This window comes from Mus caroli, unplaced genomic scaffold, assembly GCF_978045245.1.
Source record: "Mus caroli unplaced genomic scaffold, Mus_caroli_1 scaffold_3, whole genome shotgun sequence".
Classification (NCBI taxonomy): Eukaryota; Metazoa; Chordata; class Mammalia; order Rodentia; family Muridae; genus Mus; species Mus caroli.
In genome coordinates, this window is record NW_028227258.1 from 135,422,375 (window position 1) to 135,439,215 (window position 16,841).

At 39.6% G+C, this 16,841-nt stretch overlaps 1 protein-coding gene across 2 annotated transcripts in view; it reads right to left on the reverse strand.

Moving 5' to 3' along the window:
- Spata16 (spermatogenesis associated 16) overlaps positions 1 to 16,841 on the reverse strand; it is a 344,381-nt gene that overhangs the window by 197,357 nt on the left and 130,183 nt on the right. For both annotated transcript variants that reach the window (XM_085835355.1, XM_021158236.2), the window contains exon 4: positions 3,330 to 3,419. In XM_085835355.1, coding sequence (XP_085691481.1) covers positions 3,330 to 3,419 — 90 coding nt within the window. The remainder of the gene's footprint in view (positions 1 to 3,329; positions 3,420 to 16,841) is intronic.

The window sequence follows — 16,841 nt, forward strand, 5'->3', positions numbered from 1 at the left end:
TTGCATAGTCTTATATGTATGTTGAATTGTGACTTTGCATATACATGGTAAGGATGAGTGGGGAATGCGGTATATGTGACACAAATGCAGAGGAGGCATTATGGGATGGGAAACAAGGATCCAGCAAGAGGTGGGAGAAGGGATAGGCAAAAATAAAGGCAAATTATGGTGGCACACGTGTATGAAAAAGCTCAGTGAAAGCCACGGCTTTGTCTTCTAACTAAAAATTGCTAAATGTATTACTAATAAAGAATATATGCAGCTGGGCAGGAATGGTGCACATCTTTAATCACAGCACTCAGGCAGCAGAGACAGGCAGATCTCTGTTAGTTTGAGGCCAGCCTGGTCTACATAGTAAGTTCCTGGCCAGCCAAGGCTGCACATGATAAAGGGATCTGCCTATTGTAAACCTGACTGAGATTTCCAGCCAATTCCAGTAGCATTCTTGGCCTTGTTAGTGAGACATGTTCCCTCATGATACTGTCCTAGGAATGCTTCTGTCCTGTTTCTTTAGAACCCCTTCCTCAGAAAGGTGGTCAGACTTAGACTGCCTCAGTTATTCAGCTTCCAAGGACTTCCTGAACATATCACATTTTGTGAAAAAAAAATGGGCTGAGCAATACAATTATTGAAAATTAGAATTTATCTTGACTACTTCACATAATTAACATTGTTTTTTATTTGGTTGGTGGCTGTCAAGGCCAGAAACATGATTACTTGACATTACAGGAGACTTGGTGTGTTGGCTTAGCAAATTATTTCAGTATGTTATGTTTGTAATGCATGCAGCAAACTACCCAAATCTTGAAGTGACCTGCTGATAACAATGAATGCTGCATGTACTGGTTTATATTATGGAGCAATGTCTAAGCAGATTCATAGAACAAGTCTATGACATTCATCTTTCTACTCCTGTGGTAGTGCTGGTGAGCATGGCTGATACTTTATGCAGACAATTGCCAAGGAAACACAGCATTTCCTGCCTATGGTGAGTGGCTGGATGTGATAGCAATTGTGTCTAGTTCTCTTTGGGGAAAAGTGCACAGCAGCATAACCAATGATATCAGGAACTTGATTGGAGCTTCTTGTCAAGTCTTCACCCAATGATAACAAACAGAAGCATCTATTTCTCTGCAGGGGACATGGCAAGAACAGTGGAATTGCCCTTGTCAGTGTTGTGTGGCAAATATTACTAATATATTCTAATTTCCCAACTCATTGCTTGTTTTGAGACCCGTAATGACTTGTGGTTAATACTCTGGGCTCAGTTAAGTCTGATAATATTAAGATATAACCCATGATTTGTTGGCATCCACCTTTTTTACAAACAAAACCAACGAACCAATCAACCAACCAACCAACCAACCAATTAACTAACTAACCAACAAATCAAACTTGGATTTGTCCATTTCTTGATATCTAACTTATAAATTCTCCCCAAACTTCTAATTTTTCCAATTGTCTAACAACCATCTCCCTCTAAATTCCAATTTAACTACTTTGTATTTCAAATCATCACAAGAAAACCTAGGGTAGGTTATATACCTGTTGCCACCTGGGCCTCAGATTGTAGGTAAGTAGGTAGATTTCTATGGATCTTTAGATTCAATTCACAACACATCAGTAAGCCATCTTTTATAGGATGTTTTTTGGCTGAGACTTGGAATTAGATTCTTCTGTATTGAGTTACAAAAGTTTAACAAACTCCATTTGAGTGTGTGTGTGTTTGTGTATGTACTTTTATAGGTTTCTGTGTGGGCATCAGAGGTCAACACTGGGTGTCTTCAATCATCTCTACCCTCCTTTTTGAGATGGGTGTGTTGCTCACTGAACTGGAATACAGCAATTCACCAAGAGTGGCTGGCCAGGGAGCTCCAGAGATATATCAGTCTCTTCCTCCTCACCTCCGAGATTTGTGCCTCGGATCTGCCACATCCAGATTTTTTACATGGGTGCCAAACACCCAAACTCAGGTCTTAATGTTTGTATGATAAGAACTTTACAAATTAAATCATGTCCCCAGACTTTTAAACCTCCTTTTATAGAATCATTTGCCCAAAGGATTGTCTCTTAATTTTCTTCTCTTTCACACAGGAAAACACATCTCAGGGACACCCCAGTGAAGAAAAACAAACAAACAAACAAACAAACAACCAAAAAACAAACAAACAGAAAACCTAGGAAGAAGGTATATACAAGTTCAATAGAAAAAGATACATTCAACAAACAGTATATGGAAAATGGAGTGTGAAGAGAGTGATAAAAATGTTTTCATATTTCAGAGTGGATCGATCATAACCCACAAGTAAAACATTGTATTACGTGACTATAAAGCAGGAGCAGTTATGGCCAACTCTACTGTTCACTTGAGCATCCTCATGGTGTTCACAGTCATTACATATGAGCTTCTACCAATGTATGGACCCACGTTAGACAGGTGGACTTATCACAGTGTCAATGCTATGGAACCATCTTACTTAACCCTTAAAGAAAAACTTTATAGAGAGTTATATATGCTCTAGAGACAATAGTCCCCTAGAGACTAGACATCTTATCCTTAGTCATATAGATTTGACCTTGGAAGTTGTGATTGGAGAAATTCTAAAAACTACCCATATGTTTTTTTCCCCACAGAATTCCCGGAAATGGCCATATAAAACAGTAGGCTTCTGTAGGAGAAAAGGGAAGTTTCTTGAGGAAACTGGTCAAAGAGAATGAATCAGCATATTGAATTTGACCCTGGAAGACAAACAACGTTGCCTATGATGTTAGGATGGGCACGTAAGCTGCTGTGTGACTCTTACAATTTTTTTTTTCCAAAAATGTAGGTTCTGGGGCTGAGAACATTAGCTACTGCTCTACTCGGCTTCCTTTCGAATAGTGAGGTCCAAGAGATAACAATTCTCGCAATCCTTTGCTACCCATCAGGTGCCACTTCTTTAGGCGTGGATTTCTGGTTTGCTGGAGTCCTTCCCTTATGACCTGACTTCATCTCCACAGCTTGAGTCACAGAACTGTGTCACTACAATTAGAACATCCTGGAGACTTCTGAGGTCAAGTTCATCCTAATATCTATGGAAGTCTTCCCATCATCACTAATGACCTCATGGCTGGAAAGTTTGAATTTTGCTAAGAGCTATGAACATGAAATAGCTTTAATTAAAGGAAAAGATACTCAATAATTGTTGGCTTGACATTTATAAGACAATAATTCGGATAAAATCATATTCCATGAGAGAAATGGAATGTCCTCTTATGCTATTACCAGAATCTGAGGGTAAAATTAATTTAACTTTAAATAAATCTTCAGAAAGTTGTAACAAACATACCGGGCAGCTTCTGAGTATCTCTCCAGACATCTAAACACGGCTGCCTGACGAAGATGGTTTCGGAAATAGGCCGGGTTTAAAACAATACTCCTGTAAAAAGATGAAGGAAATACAAATACCATTAGATCCTTAAAGGACAATTACCAGAAGTGTAGAGGAACGTAATCACATGTATTCAATTTTCAATATCATCTTAAAACGAACTAATAAATGAGATCTCTTCTGTGATTCGTCAGAGAAGACAAGCAAGCCAGCATGATTGAAAAACAAATTAAGTTTGCATCATAAAAGCTACTTGGCAGCACTGACGTAGTAATGATAAAGCAAACATAGCTAACTTATACTATATATATCACATGATGCTATTGGATTTACTTATGACAATATACAAGTTGTCCATCGTAGGCCATTTACGGTATGCCTTCTTTAACATTTTTTAATTATTTTATTTTGAATTGTTTTCATATACGTGTATGTCTAAAACCTTGCACATGCTCTCACCTCTTCTTTTCTTTACCTCCTTACTCCTTTGTGTCCCTAGGCAATTTCACTTCTACTTTCATTGCATGCACTGGCATGGCTACTTTGATGAAGGGGAAGATTGCAAACGGGGTTGAATTTTGGGTAAAAGGAGCTGTAACTGGGGGGTGGGGGTGGGGTCAGACTCATTTGAATTAGATACTGAGGCTTTGTGGAGGTGTGGTGGCATGTTGGGGGAGAGGCTTTGTACCTCAGCTGAGGGGGCTGGTTTTGGCCTTGCCAATTTGAGGAAGGGATTTCCTAGGTTCAACCTTCATTTTCTGTTCAATGTAATTGCAAGACTTGGCTCCCAGAGAAGCTGGTCATTGCACATGAGCTGCTCCTGATGTTTCTGGATCCTAGAGTTTTAGCATTTCAACCCAAATTCAGTTGCAAAGAGCATGTGTCTGCTGTCTTCTTTCTGTAGAGATAAACAGAATGTTTCCTCCAGAGCTCGGCAACATTGAAGACATTTGACAGAACTGGGATCTGGGCAGATGCATTTCACACCCATCATCATTAACAGAGAGACCTCCAATAGGGAAAATTTCAAATCAACCTTCTACTAAGCTTACAGATATGGGAATTTAGATGTTAAAGAGCCAACAGGAGATTACTAAGTAACACTTTGTAAGATTGCCCATGGGCTGATGGGAGTCACTTGGAACTGGTTATTTATTGAAATAAACAGTTGACTTTTATAGTGAGAAGTTCCAAGAGCTATAAACCATTGTCTTAAAAATGCATGTAAACATAGATGAACAACTTTGGAGAATTCATGAGACTCTTTGGATCTAATCATGAACTTGAGGTTGAAAAACTCATAGATTAAAATAATTCCATTCTCAGAAACATTGCAAAAGGGAAATAACCCCCCTGTATCTAGCCCATGACATTTGTTAAGTCACATGATGACAAGGTGACTCACTCCAATGGAAACCCCAGTTAATAGCCATTAATAGCCACAGATCTCTGTTGCTTACTGTCCTGCTTCTTCAATGGCTTCTCAAGCAGAAGGGTCCCAGTTAACCAGAGTGGGCTGTACTCCATGAACAATGATTTGTGAAAATGAATATTTATTCCCCAAAGAGCAGGGAACACTTGTTTTGGTGTGAGATCTAACTTAAATGTAGTATTCTTAGAATTACCACAGGGCTCACTTGATACAACGTAGAGCTGCTGACAGAACCCACTGTTAATGCTCTGAGGGAGAGCCACTGATCAGCACCCACTGTTAACGTTCTGTCAGTTCAGATAAAAACAAGTGTGGACACTGTGCACCTTCTTAGAATTGGGAACAAAACACCCAGGGAAGGAGTTACAGAGACAAAGTTCGTAGCTGTGATGAAAGGATGGACCATTTAGAGACTGCTGTATCCAGGGATCCGTCCCATAATCAGCTTCTAAACGCTGACACCATTGCATACACTAGCAAGATTTTGCTGAAAGGACCCAAATATAGCTGTCTCTTGTGAGACGATGCCGGGGCCTAGCAAACACAGGAGTGGATGTTCACAGTCAGCTATTGGATGTATCACAGGGCTCCCAATGGAGAAGCTAGAGAAAGTACCCAAGGAGCTAAAGGGATCTGCAACCCTATTGTTGGAACAACATGATGTACTAACCAGAACCCCGGAGCTCTTGTCTCTAGCTGCATATGTATCGAAAGATGGCCTAGTCGGCCATCAATGGAAAGAGAGGCCCATTGGACTTGTAAACTTTATATGCCCCAATATAGGGGAATGCCAGGGCCAATAGAATGGGAAGGGGTGGGTAGGGAAGTGGGGGGCGCTATGGGGGACTTTTGGGATAGCATTGGAAATGTAATTGAGGAAAATATGTAATAAAAATATTAAAAATCAAAAAAAAAAAAAAACAAGTTTCAAAAGCAGGCTTACTGCCTCAGTCTTCCAAAGGCAATCCTCACACACAAGCCAAAGTGTTTAAGAGCACAGTTCTGTCTCAGAATCTGAGTTTTCTGGTTCTGACCAGAGTTTTTCCTTTGGATCCCAACTGTTCCGTCCCTTCTCTACACATGTTCAGATGCGATGGGGCAGATTGTTTAATGAGTGCGTGTTGCTAGTCTGTGATGCACTGTTCTGTCTCTCCTAAACAGTTTCCCAAGAATCTTGCTCTGATGGACAAATTGTTTTTGACGAAGAAGTGATTAGGTTGAAGGATGGAGGGCTGTAAGCAGGAATGAGGGAAAAGTTGAACAGATTGGGGGGGGGGGCAGGATGCGGTAAGAGTGGCTTTTCATGTGGGCAGGTAGACCATGGAAAAGGGGACAGCATGGGAACCATTCTGATTTTTATAAACCACTTGTAATTATGAGCCTTCTGTGCTTCTGAACAAATACTGAATCAGATGTTGCTCTATTGTTAGACTGGCCTGTGTTATTTTAACTACAACCTCATCCTCCCTGAACCATGTGATTCCCCACTTGAAAGTGGGGCTCCTAAAGAAGACACAGACCCAGTTTCCCCCATGAAGGTGACATCATAAAGGGACGTTTAGAAATGTTGGAATAGAGGTTACATCTGGCCAGCCATTATTTTTGACCCTCTTGTAGTAATTGCAGCTTTCCCTGTTGCGCTCCCGTGAGATATTTGGCAGGCAAATGTTAGTGCTGGTTGCAGAGCCTTAGTTTCCACACTTTTATTAATTTATTGATGCTTCTCCAAATGACATGTCCTCTTAAAGATCTATTTTAGGATTTGTGTGACATTTGAGGGAATGATAACTTGTTCTTTCAAACGTCTGATCAGTTATCATTTGGTGCTCTGTTGAGAAGTAGAAGGCTGACTACATCAGAATGGACATTGTCCCCAGGGCTACCATGAGGAAACTGTAATTGTAATCAGAACAAGGCCTCTTCACTGATTAGCCTCATTTTCAGCACAGGGAAATGACTCTGAGTTAGGTATGCTGATAGCACTGCTGGAAAGAAGCAGGAATCCTGTCAGAGGAATGACAGGAAGCCCGGAGTTTCTGAGAGAAGAATGGAGGTGGTGAGAGCAGCAGGCCCTGGCTACTCATTTGGTTGTCAGGCATGGGATCATGTAAGATAACAGATTATGTGGGGTAGAAAGTTAGTTTTAAAAATTAATTTGTAGCATGTGGTAGCCTTACACTTTTTATGATTTCTGTTTGTGGACTCCTTAACATTTATTTCTACAGTAATTCATATAATTTGATGTGTGTTCACCTTGATCTGACACAGTGTGGTCAGAATGTAGGTCTGTTTCAGCCTTGTCTGTGACTTCCTGATTCATTTGGCCAACAGTTTATCTTTATACCAGTGTTGTGTGCTGAGTTCACAGGCATACCTGTACCTGTGCTGGGACTGACACGCCATGCTTCCTGTGACTGGTCTTGTACTGTGACAGAAACTGTACTAAGTATCATGGGTTTGGAATAAATACCCTTCACTTTCTGGAAGGGAAAGAGCTGGCTAGGGTCTTTGTGAAGAACTGTATTAGTTATTATGCCACACTTATCATTCTTTATGAAGTTTATAATCTTTATCTGCTTAAATTGAAGAAACATTGAGCCAGGCATGGTGGGGGATGCAGGAAGATTGCAAGTTAAAGGGTATATACATAGAGAAAGCCTTCTCAGAGCAGACTCAGAAACAAACCCACAGTAAATACAAACGAAAGTGCTAAACAAAACTAATAAAACCAAAACATGATTTGACGAGTGTCATTACAGTACTAGTTGATTTTGGCATAGTGTTTTCTTATTCCAAAATGTAATACATTTTTTCCCTTAAACATTTTTTATGGGTCTCAGTATCATTTTAACATTCTTTTTTTTTTTTAAAGATGAATTGGGGTATTGTACAAGCCTTAATTTTTTTTAATTGTTAAGATTTTGAGTATAATTATTCAATTTCTCCCTTCCCTTTGCTCCACTCAAAGTCTCCCCTGAACCACTTCTTGCTCTCTTTCAAACTCATGCCTCACTTTTTATTAATTACTCTTACATGTATGTGTAAATGTATATGTATATAATGCACATCACTAAACAAAACCTGCCCCTTCTGTATGATGTTACCTGTATCTGTATTTTCAGGGCTGACCATTTAGTACTGGACAAGCCATTGGTGTTCTCTTCCCTGGAGAAGACTATTCCCCTGCTCTCAGCATTCCTTAGTTGCCTGTAGATCTTTGTGTAGGGTTGAGGCCCTGTGGTCTTTTCCCTGTCTACTTTGGCATGCCTGTTGGTGTCTTTGGTATGTTTACGGATGTCAGCTCATGCTGGGAAGTCATGTTGGTGAGATATTATGGGTTTAGCTTCTTGCATTACTAGGAGCTCAAGTCTTACAGCAAACTTCCTCTGGCTCTTACCATCTTTTATCCACTCTTCCACAATGTTCCATGAGGCTTAGGTATGTGAGTTGTTTTGTAGGTGTATCCACTGGGCCTTTAAGCTTTTAAAATCGGTTCCACTAATTTCATGTTAGTTCTTACTTTTGAAAGTTGTGCACAAGAATGTATGTAAACACACATGCCCCTCTGTGCATGTATGCACATCTGTACTTTGTAGTTCAGAAAATGTTCAACAGCAGCACTGAAGATCTCATTAGAATTGAAAGGTTGGCTCCCACTTACCAGGCACATAACCTTCTGAGCCTGAGTTAACAGGTCGAACAGGTGATCTGCATGGAGGTGCAAGTTTGAGAAACGCTCCATTTATGCATGTAAGACTGGAATTTCCTTCCATCATAGTCTTAGCACTTATTGTTCTCACTTCTAATACTTGAACTTATTTTGTATTCTTCTAACTTAATATCATAGCAATTCAGATTTATTCACCTTGTCTGGAAATATTAAGTTACTGATGAAAAAAATCATATCTAGTTTTGTTGTCTTATTGTGTAGACTAAATTCTTTTTATAAGGGAATTAACTAAAAGAAAATCTAGGGTCACTTCTATGTTCCACTGATATTTATCATTTTATATAGCTTTGAGAAAAATAACAGGATTCTGTTTTTTGATCTTATGTAGTAAAGAATTAACAATGATTCGCAAAAATTATAAAACCAAACCAAATATTAAAGTTAAAGATTCAGGATGCTATACTGTTTTTTTTTTTAATATAACATATTATTAGATTGAAATTGAGCTGTCAGGGACTTAAACTTTGCTATTCTTCTTAAACTCATTTTGGTTGTAGTTATTAATTTTGCAGTCTGGGTTTTCAATTTGCCCAACTTTCATACAATTACCTGTTACTATCCATGGGCCACTGGTTCCAGGACCCCTGTGGGTCCCAATGTTTGTGGTGCTGAAATCTCTTGCATAAGATGCAGTGGTTCGTATTTGTGTGGGATGTATTTATGTCTTTCTGTCACTTTAAATCATGTCTAGATTACCTATAGTGCACAATGCAATGTCATTGCTATGTGAACCCTTGCTACAATGCATTGAGTATGGAATGGTATAAAGCAAAAAGTTAGCGCATGTTCAGTCTAGAAATGTTCATCACTTCCTGGAACATGTTTATTTCGAGGGGAATGGGGTTGGGGTGGGGGTAGGGGTTGTCACGGAAGCCTTCCATGCCGCTCTTTCTCAACTATATGTCTGCAATCATTGCTATCTCTCCACAAGTAGTTTCCTTGCTCATTTTGGTCAGTGATTATGGGCTTCTACATGGTTTCTGGCAACAGCACAAACCACGAACACACAGAGCCCCCAGCTGCAGTAGGACTATGGACCCAGACAATGCTCTGAGAGGGGGCCTGGACCGTGGACATCACCTCAGGTGGCAGCACAGGCCACTCACATCAATATTTTCCCTGGTGACAGAAAGGTCCATGGACATCAACATGGCTTCATGTTGCGGCACAGACAACGAACATCTGCATGGTCTTAGATGATAACGTGAGTTACGCACATCAATACCGACCCTGGTTGAGGTAGGACTGATGATTTAGACATGGCCTTCAGTGGCAGCATAGTCCCAGAAATCACCATGCTCAGGTGGTAATGGAGGCCACTTAGATCAGTATGGCTTCCAGTGGCAGCATGGCCCTCAGACATCAACAACAGGGCTTCAGAGAGCAGTGCAGACCATGCAGGTCTTGTGGTCTTTGGTGGTAACATGGGCCACAGACATTGACATGGAACCCAGATGCAGTAGGACCTCGTCTCCTTAGACATGGCCCTCAGTAGCAGCATGAATCTGGACACTGCCATGGGCCTTGGGTGGCAGTGCAGGCCACTCACATCATCCGGGCCCTCGCAGTCTTCATATCAATAGTTCTGCCTCTCTTCACAGCACACTAAACTGCTCTGCATTTTTATCTCTTCCATCTCTCCATCACAGATTTGCTCATCATAGGCGTTACACCCTGGCTGGCTTCTGTCACCATCACTGTGAGGCCGGATGGCCTACGGAATATTTTCTATTTGTAATTGGTTAAATTAACAGATGTGGATCAAGAGAAAGAGTGCTAACTGTATTTATCAATCAAATTTTGTCACCTCTACAATTTATTTTTTCTTTTGTTCTCAATATCTCAAAAACGGGTGTTTTCTTTTTAGCTCTTTGTTATCTCTCCCCCTGACTTTAGCTTTGATTCACAAGAAGGATGAGTATATTTTATTTTGCTTGTCTATAGCATCATTTCTCTCTAGATAAACTCTAAATACCTTTACTCAGCTTTCTGTAAAATTTTAGAAAAATGGAACCATACAGCAGCTATTCTTTTCCTTCAGTGCCGAAGTGCAGATGCAGGGCCTCATCCACTCTGGAGCTCTTTCCCACTGAGCGCTGCCACAGTAGACAGCCTTGCTTGGTACAGCGTCTTTCACAGTTTTACTGCTTTTGTATCCACAGTTGCACGGTTAAGTTTGCTCTCCTTTTTCCTCTTTTAAATTATCAGTGCACCCTATTGTCACTTTGGTCATTTAACAACTGAAGATGGTCTGTTTTCATTGAATAGAATAGCTGCACAGATCCAAAACTTTAAGTTTCTTTTATCTTAGGAAAACACCTGGGATGAGCATGGTGGGTTCCGTGGTGAGCATGGGCTTAACTTTATCAGAACTTGTCTATTCTCTTACCAAGAGGCCTATAGTCTTCAGCATTTCCCTCCAGAGGTATATGCTACTACCAGCCCTGAGCTTGCAATCATGCTTCAGACTTCTGAGTTATGGGATTACAGATGTAAGCCACCATCAAGAGACCTGGCATCACAGATATATATCTGCATTGTTTGATGTGAACTTCTCTTATGTTTACTAATTTATTTTTGGTTTTTAATGGTCTTTTAAATGGTCTTACTATGTACTCTTGCCTAGCTTAGAACTCACTATGTAGAACAGTCTGGCCCTCTTCATATAGAGATCCACCTGCCTCTGCCTCCTGAGTCCTGTAATTAAAGGCATACATCACCATGCTAGCTTAGTATTTATCATTTGGTTTTAATTATGTATTTTCTTTTTCTAGTGCTAGAAATTGAAGCTAGGGCCTTGTGCTTAGATAGGCATTCTATCTCAGAGCCCACAACGCTATGCCCAAGTTTGTAGATGGCATAAGGCAAAGGTAATGGGCATTTATTGGTGCTTATAGTTGTGTAGATTTTTTCCCTCACAACTTCATTTCCCCCCCACAATTGCTTAGAACTTTAAAATACTTTACTTTTCTGTATTTTACAAAAAGTGGTATGTTAGTTGTTAAAATTGTCCACTGAGATTTTTAAATCTTCACATAAGTTTAGGGAGTTTTAATATCTTAACAATATTGCATCATATAATCAGTAAATAGATTTCTCCACAATTTAGTCTTCATTTCTCTCCTTGATGTCTTAGAATTCCTAGTATGAGAAATCTTACACCAATGAGTTAGGTCTGCTCCAGAGTGCTTGATGTTTTCTGTTTCCATAAGGGATAATGATCTTTAAGTTTTGATTTCTCTCTGCTCATTGCTGACTTAGGGAAATGGAACTGATTTCTTTGGACATTGATCTTGTACTTTGATATATATTTCTAAGGGCATTTACTTCTACAAGCTTTCCAAAGATATTTTAGCATTTTCTACATGGATTGCGATATCTTCTGTAAATAAAAGTGCTTCTTGGTTTTCAATCTATGGCTTTTAGTTCTCTTATTTTCCTTTTTGCATGCTTTAGAATGGTCAGTATATTCTTTTATTGTTGATACCTTGTTTTTATCACGTTAAAACCCTCTGTGCTTCTTAGATATGTTCTTTGTCATTTTTTTTCTCCCTTAATTCTGGACACTTCTTTCCAAGTGTCCCTTTCCCAGTTCTCATCTTTCTGTTTCCCTCTTTGTGGTAAATTTCTTCTTAACACCCAAGCTGTGTTGAACTTGTGGCTTGCTTCATGCTAAAGAGTGTTTTCTGTTTCTTGTTGATGAGCGTGTGCACCCTTGATATCTTTCTGGAGTGAAGACAGGTGACAGTTTCTCTCCCAGGAGAGAGAGTCTAAGCTTTCCTCTGCTTTGGCAGCAGTGAAGGCAGGAACTTTACCCCTTTCTCCAGAGAGGAGATTTGCTTCTAGTTCTTCCCCAGATGCTGTGACTTTTTCCTGGCTCTGTGAATTTGGACAGTTGCTGTTATATCTCAGGGAGCTGATGGATATATACTCCTGAGACAAACCCTGGCTTAGTTTCCCAATAAGGGGCTGAAATCTTTTAAAAAAATAATTGGGAGAGGTAAATAAATGTGAGAATATCCGGATTATGAACTGTTTTAATCTAAGCAGAGAACGGTTTCTCAGAGGGAAAGAGTGTGACAATAACACTGGTTAAGCACACCATTCAGTAGAAGATAACCAGTTAAAATGTGGTCCAGAATATCACAAAAATGGCATCTCAATATTGTGGCTTGCCATAGCCTTTTTGTAGCTATATCCATTCAAGACTAAGATTTAAAAAAAAAATGAAGGAATGGCTACAAAATATGGCATACATATTATATAAACAATAACCAATACCACTGCAGACAGAAGCAAAACCCCAAATGATCAGGGCTAGTTCAAAATCAGAAGCTTATCAATTGAGTCTTGCCTTGGGTTCACCAGTGTAGAAAACGGTTGGATATTTTGTCTGACTATACTTTGTGATACAACAATATAAACACAATTGCCACGGACCAGGCCTATTCGGCCCCCTTCAATCCGTGGCAATCAGGGGTTCCAGCAGATGGACATAGAGTCGGTGGGAATTGGGGTGACAAACAGACTCGACACAAGGGAGTGTGGATCTGAATGTAATTTGTCAAATTGAGCATCAAACTTTTTATACAGAAGAAAATAGGGAAGTTAGGTGACACACCGGCAAGGTACAATGAGGTTACTGGATTCTTACACAAAACAGAGGAATGCAAACACAGAAGGACTGGCAGGAACCAACTGGGATAAAATTCAATGTTAACAACTGGGATAAAAAACAGCCCCACCTAAAGTCAGCTTAAATTTAGAAGCCAGGGGCAAGGGCATGAAGCCCTTGCCATAGTTCCTATTCTAGTCTATTTTATAGTCCACCTTCCCCCTAGGCCATTGTAAATACTTGTGTATGGGTATAACTGAGCTTTCTACAGTTCTAAGTATCTACTCTGGTTCCTCCTTAGATCACAAACTTCCTTCTTCCTAGATAATGGTAAATTCCTATGTAGGGCAGTAACTTAGCTATCCATGCCCAGGATCGGATCAAGGACTGCCTAGAATCTAACTTAGCTATATGTCAAAAATTCAATCCTTAGGAGCACTTATAATAAAGCAGAATATTAAGGGAAAGCATGCAGATCCGTTTACCAACTAAAGCAAGGACATTGGAGCATTCGTTATAGAGGATGCCACGGTTCCAGGAGACTAAGTTTCCATGAACCTTTCGCCTCTGGACAGCGCCCAGGTTTTTGGGGCCTGTCATGCTTGTCACTACTGGAGTGGATGTAGCACACAATGTATATATTCTCATGCTAAGTCAATAGAACAATATTATGTCCATATGGCAAGAGCTATTTTCACTTGGCCACATATTTCCTTGAATCATCTAGCTCTGAGAATCTGAACAGACCATCACCATATTGGATCATGTCTGGAATGTGTAACTGGTCTGGAAAACAAGATCCGCATAGAAAAAAGCCAATATGTTTAGATAATGAAATAGTATTATTCTGGGACTCAATAAGTATTTTCAAATCCATGGCCTTTCATGTGGAAACCAGGATTATTATTCTACATAATACCAGATGAGGAAGGGGAAGCATCAGTGTCAGGGAATTAGACACAGTGCAGTTCATCTTAAGGATGGACTTCTCAGGAACTGGTGCAACAGGCTTTCAAAGACTTTCCTTTAGGGAAACATTTATGTGGTATTTAGAACACCATCTGTCAGGACGCTATCAAGAAACTCCTTACTAAGTGGGAGATTAGGCAAAATGACTTTCAAATATCATTATGGAAGTCTTTGCAATGCCTTATTCAGCACTGCAGAAGGTCTCTGAGTTTTCCCTCCTTGTAAGTTTTCTTTACCAGGTTTCCATGATGTAGTTCTGTGGATGCTGATGGGAGCTCTGAGCTGCTAGAATCAATGGCAAAGGATAGGCAAGCGGTCACTGCCTGTCAGTGAGAAGAGTATTGCTGAAACACTGACATCAGGGCAAGTGTGTCTTCTGTAACCCTAAGTATGGATGTTTTCTGTTGACATGAGCTTTTCTAATGTCAATCCTTTTGACCTAGCTTCGCTAGTGTTGAGATGCCATCAAACCCCACCATGTTCAGCTGCTGCTGCCTGTCAACTGTAGTGGCAAACATTGTCTTCATGTTTTAAGGCTGTAAGCTGACTTGCCTTTCTTCAAGGCTATTTGCCAAAGTGCAAGGACCATTCAGTGCAAAGATGTAAAACAAAAAGTGTGATGTGTGTTAGGTCATTGCCTTATATAGACATCTGTTAAGATGTGTCTGCACTGTTATACTTAGAGAATAGTAAGAAAAGCCCATCACAAGGCATAATTTAAGGCATCACAGAAGCATAATCAGATGCCTCTGATCAAAGAGAGGGCAGGCACAGCAAGATTGTCTGCTAGAACAAGTCAGGTTAATTAAATGTAAAAATAACTCAAGGAGACAAATAAAACAATCCATATGTCAGTTGTATGATACCTGTAATAAAGTTTTTGTGTATTAAAAAGCTGAAAAGGGCAGCTGTGGAAGAAAGGGTTTACAAAGTGAACATCTGATGTGGTATCTGGTCGACATCATTATGTACAGTAGGCTGCTCCCCAGAGTGACAAATTCTGGAAATGGTGACACAGCACGTCAACACACTTAGCAGAATTCAAGTGTTCACTTAAGCAGAGTGTGCCAGTACATTGTAAGTTATACATATTGTATCATAGTTATCAAAATCTGAAGAAATTCCTAGATTTCAACAATCAGAGTTAACCAATTAATTAGAGAACAGGTCAGGGACTAAAATATTTTATAAAGATAATGAACTACTAGCTACTGAACATATAAAAGATGTTCACATTACTGATATTTAGGAAACAAGAACACGGTGAGGTAATCCAATGCACAGAATAGCTGCAGTTATAACAAACATAAAAACAAGTGCTGGCAAGGGTGTGGAGAGACTGGGACCTGTGTGCTGTTTGTAAGGAAGTCATGTGGTGTGCCAACCATGGAAAACAGTGTGGAGCAAGTCTCAAGTTAGAGCTACACTTACTGTATGGTTCAACAAATCATCACTCTTGGTGTATCCTTGTGATAGGTGGTTTTAATTCTCATTTCCACACAACCTACATTAACCCAAGAAAGAGCCTCAGTGGGAGATTGTCTATATCAGTTTTGCCTGTGAGCTTGTATATAATGGAATTTCTTGATTTGTAATTGATATAGGAGGACCCAGCTCACTGTGGGAAGCACCATTGCATAGGCAGGAAGTCCTGGACCATGGAATAGAGGAGGGAGCAAGGGAGGGTGTATTTAACTCTCTTCTCTTGACTGCGGGTATGCTGCAACCAGCTGCTTGACTTTCTGGTTCAACTTCCCCAAAATGGTGGGTTTGGCCAAGAATTCTAAGTCAAACAAATACTTTTCTTAAAAGTTACCTTTTATCACAGCTACAGAGGTAAAGATAGAGTAATACTCAAAGAATTAAAAGAAGTGTCTTATAGAAATACACTACATGGTTATTTCAATAATCAAAAGGTTTAAAAATTTAAGCATCATTGCTAGATGAGTGGATAAGAAAATACATCCTATACACAAACATACACACAGAGAAACATGAACACACATACACAAACACACATGCACACACACACATTTTCACAGAAGTAAAAATATGTGGATATACATATGAACACATATACATACACATTAACACATACAACACACACATACATGTGAACACAAATATATAGGCGTATATACAAATACATAGGCATGTGCTCATACAGACATACATAACATATATATAACACATATGTTATATATATAAAACATGCACAGCTATGTACACATACATACATATTCACATACATACATACATACATACATACATATGTATATATCCATATTTATATACATGCATGTTATTCAGCTTCAAAAATCATAACATACTCTGTGATGTGGTTAAAGCCTGAGAAAAATAAGCATACATGGATGTTTGTTTGTCTCACGTTTTTGGAAGCTGTAAAGTATATGATCAGACAGCTGTATATTGTGAAGATCTTTTGGTGTAATATGGTGGCTCGCCCATCTTTCTATTAGGAAAACATGCTGATGAGATTACAGAAGATGGGGTGTGTGTGTTTTGACGTATGTACCTGCACCTCACAACTGCACAACTACTCTTAAGACAAGGGCATTAGACTGTTTAGGAAAGTAGTCTACGTGATACAGTAAGATAAAGGTCCCATCTTACAAATAGTGTAGTATTGAAGATTAAGTTCTATATCATAAACACTGGGGACAATTTGAACCATAGCATGTATGAAAACTGCCTGGCCAATCT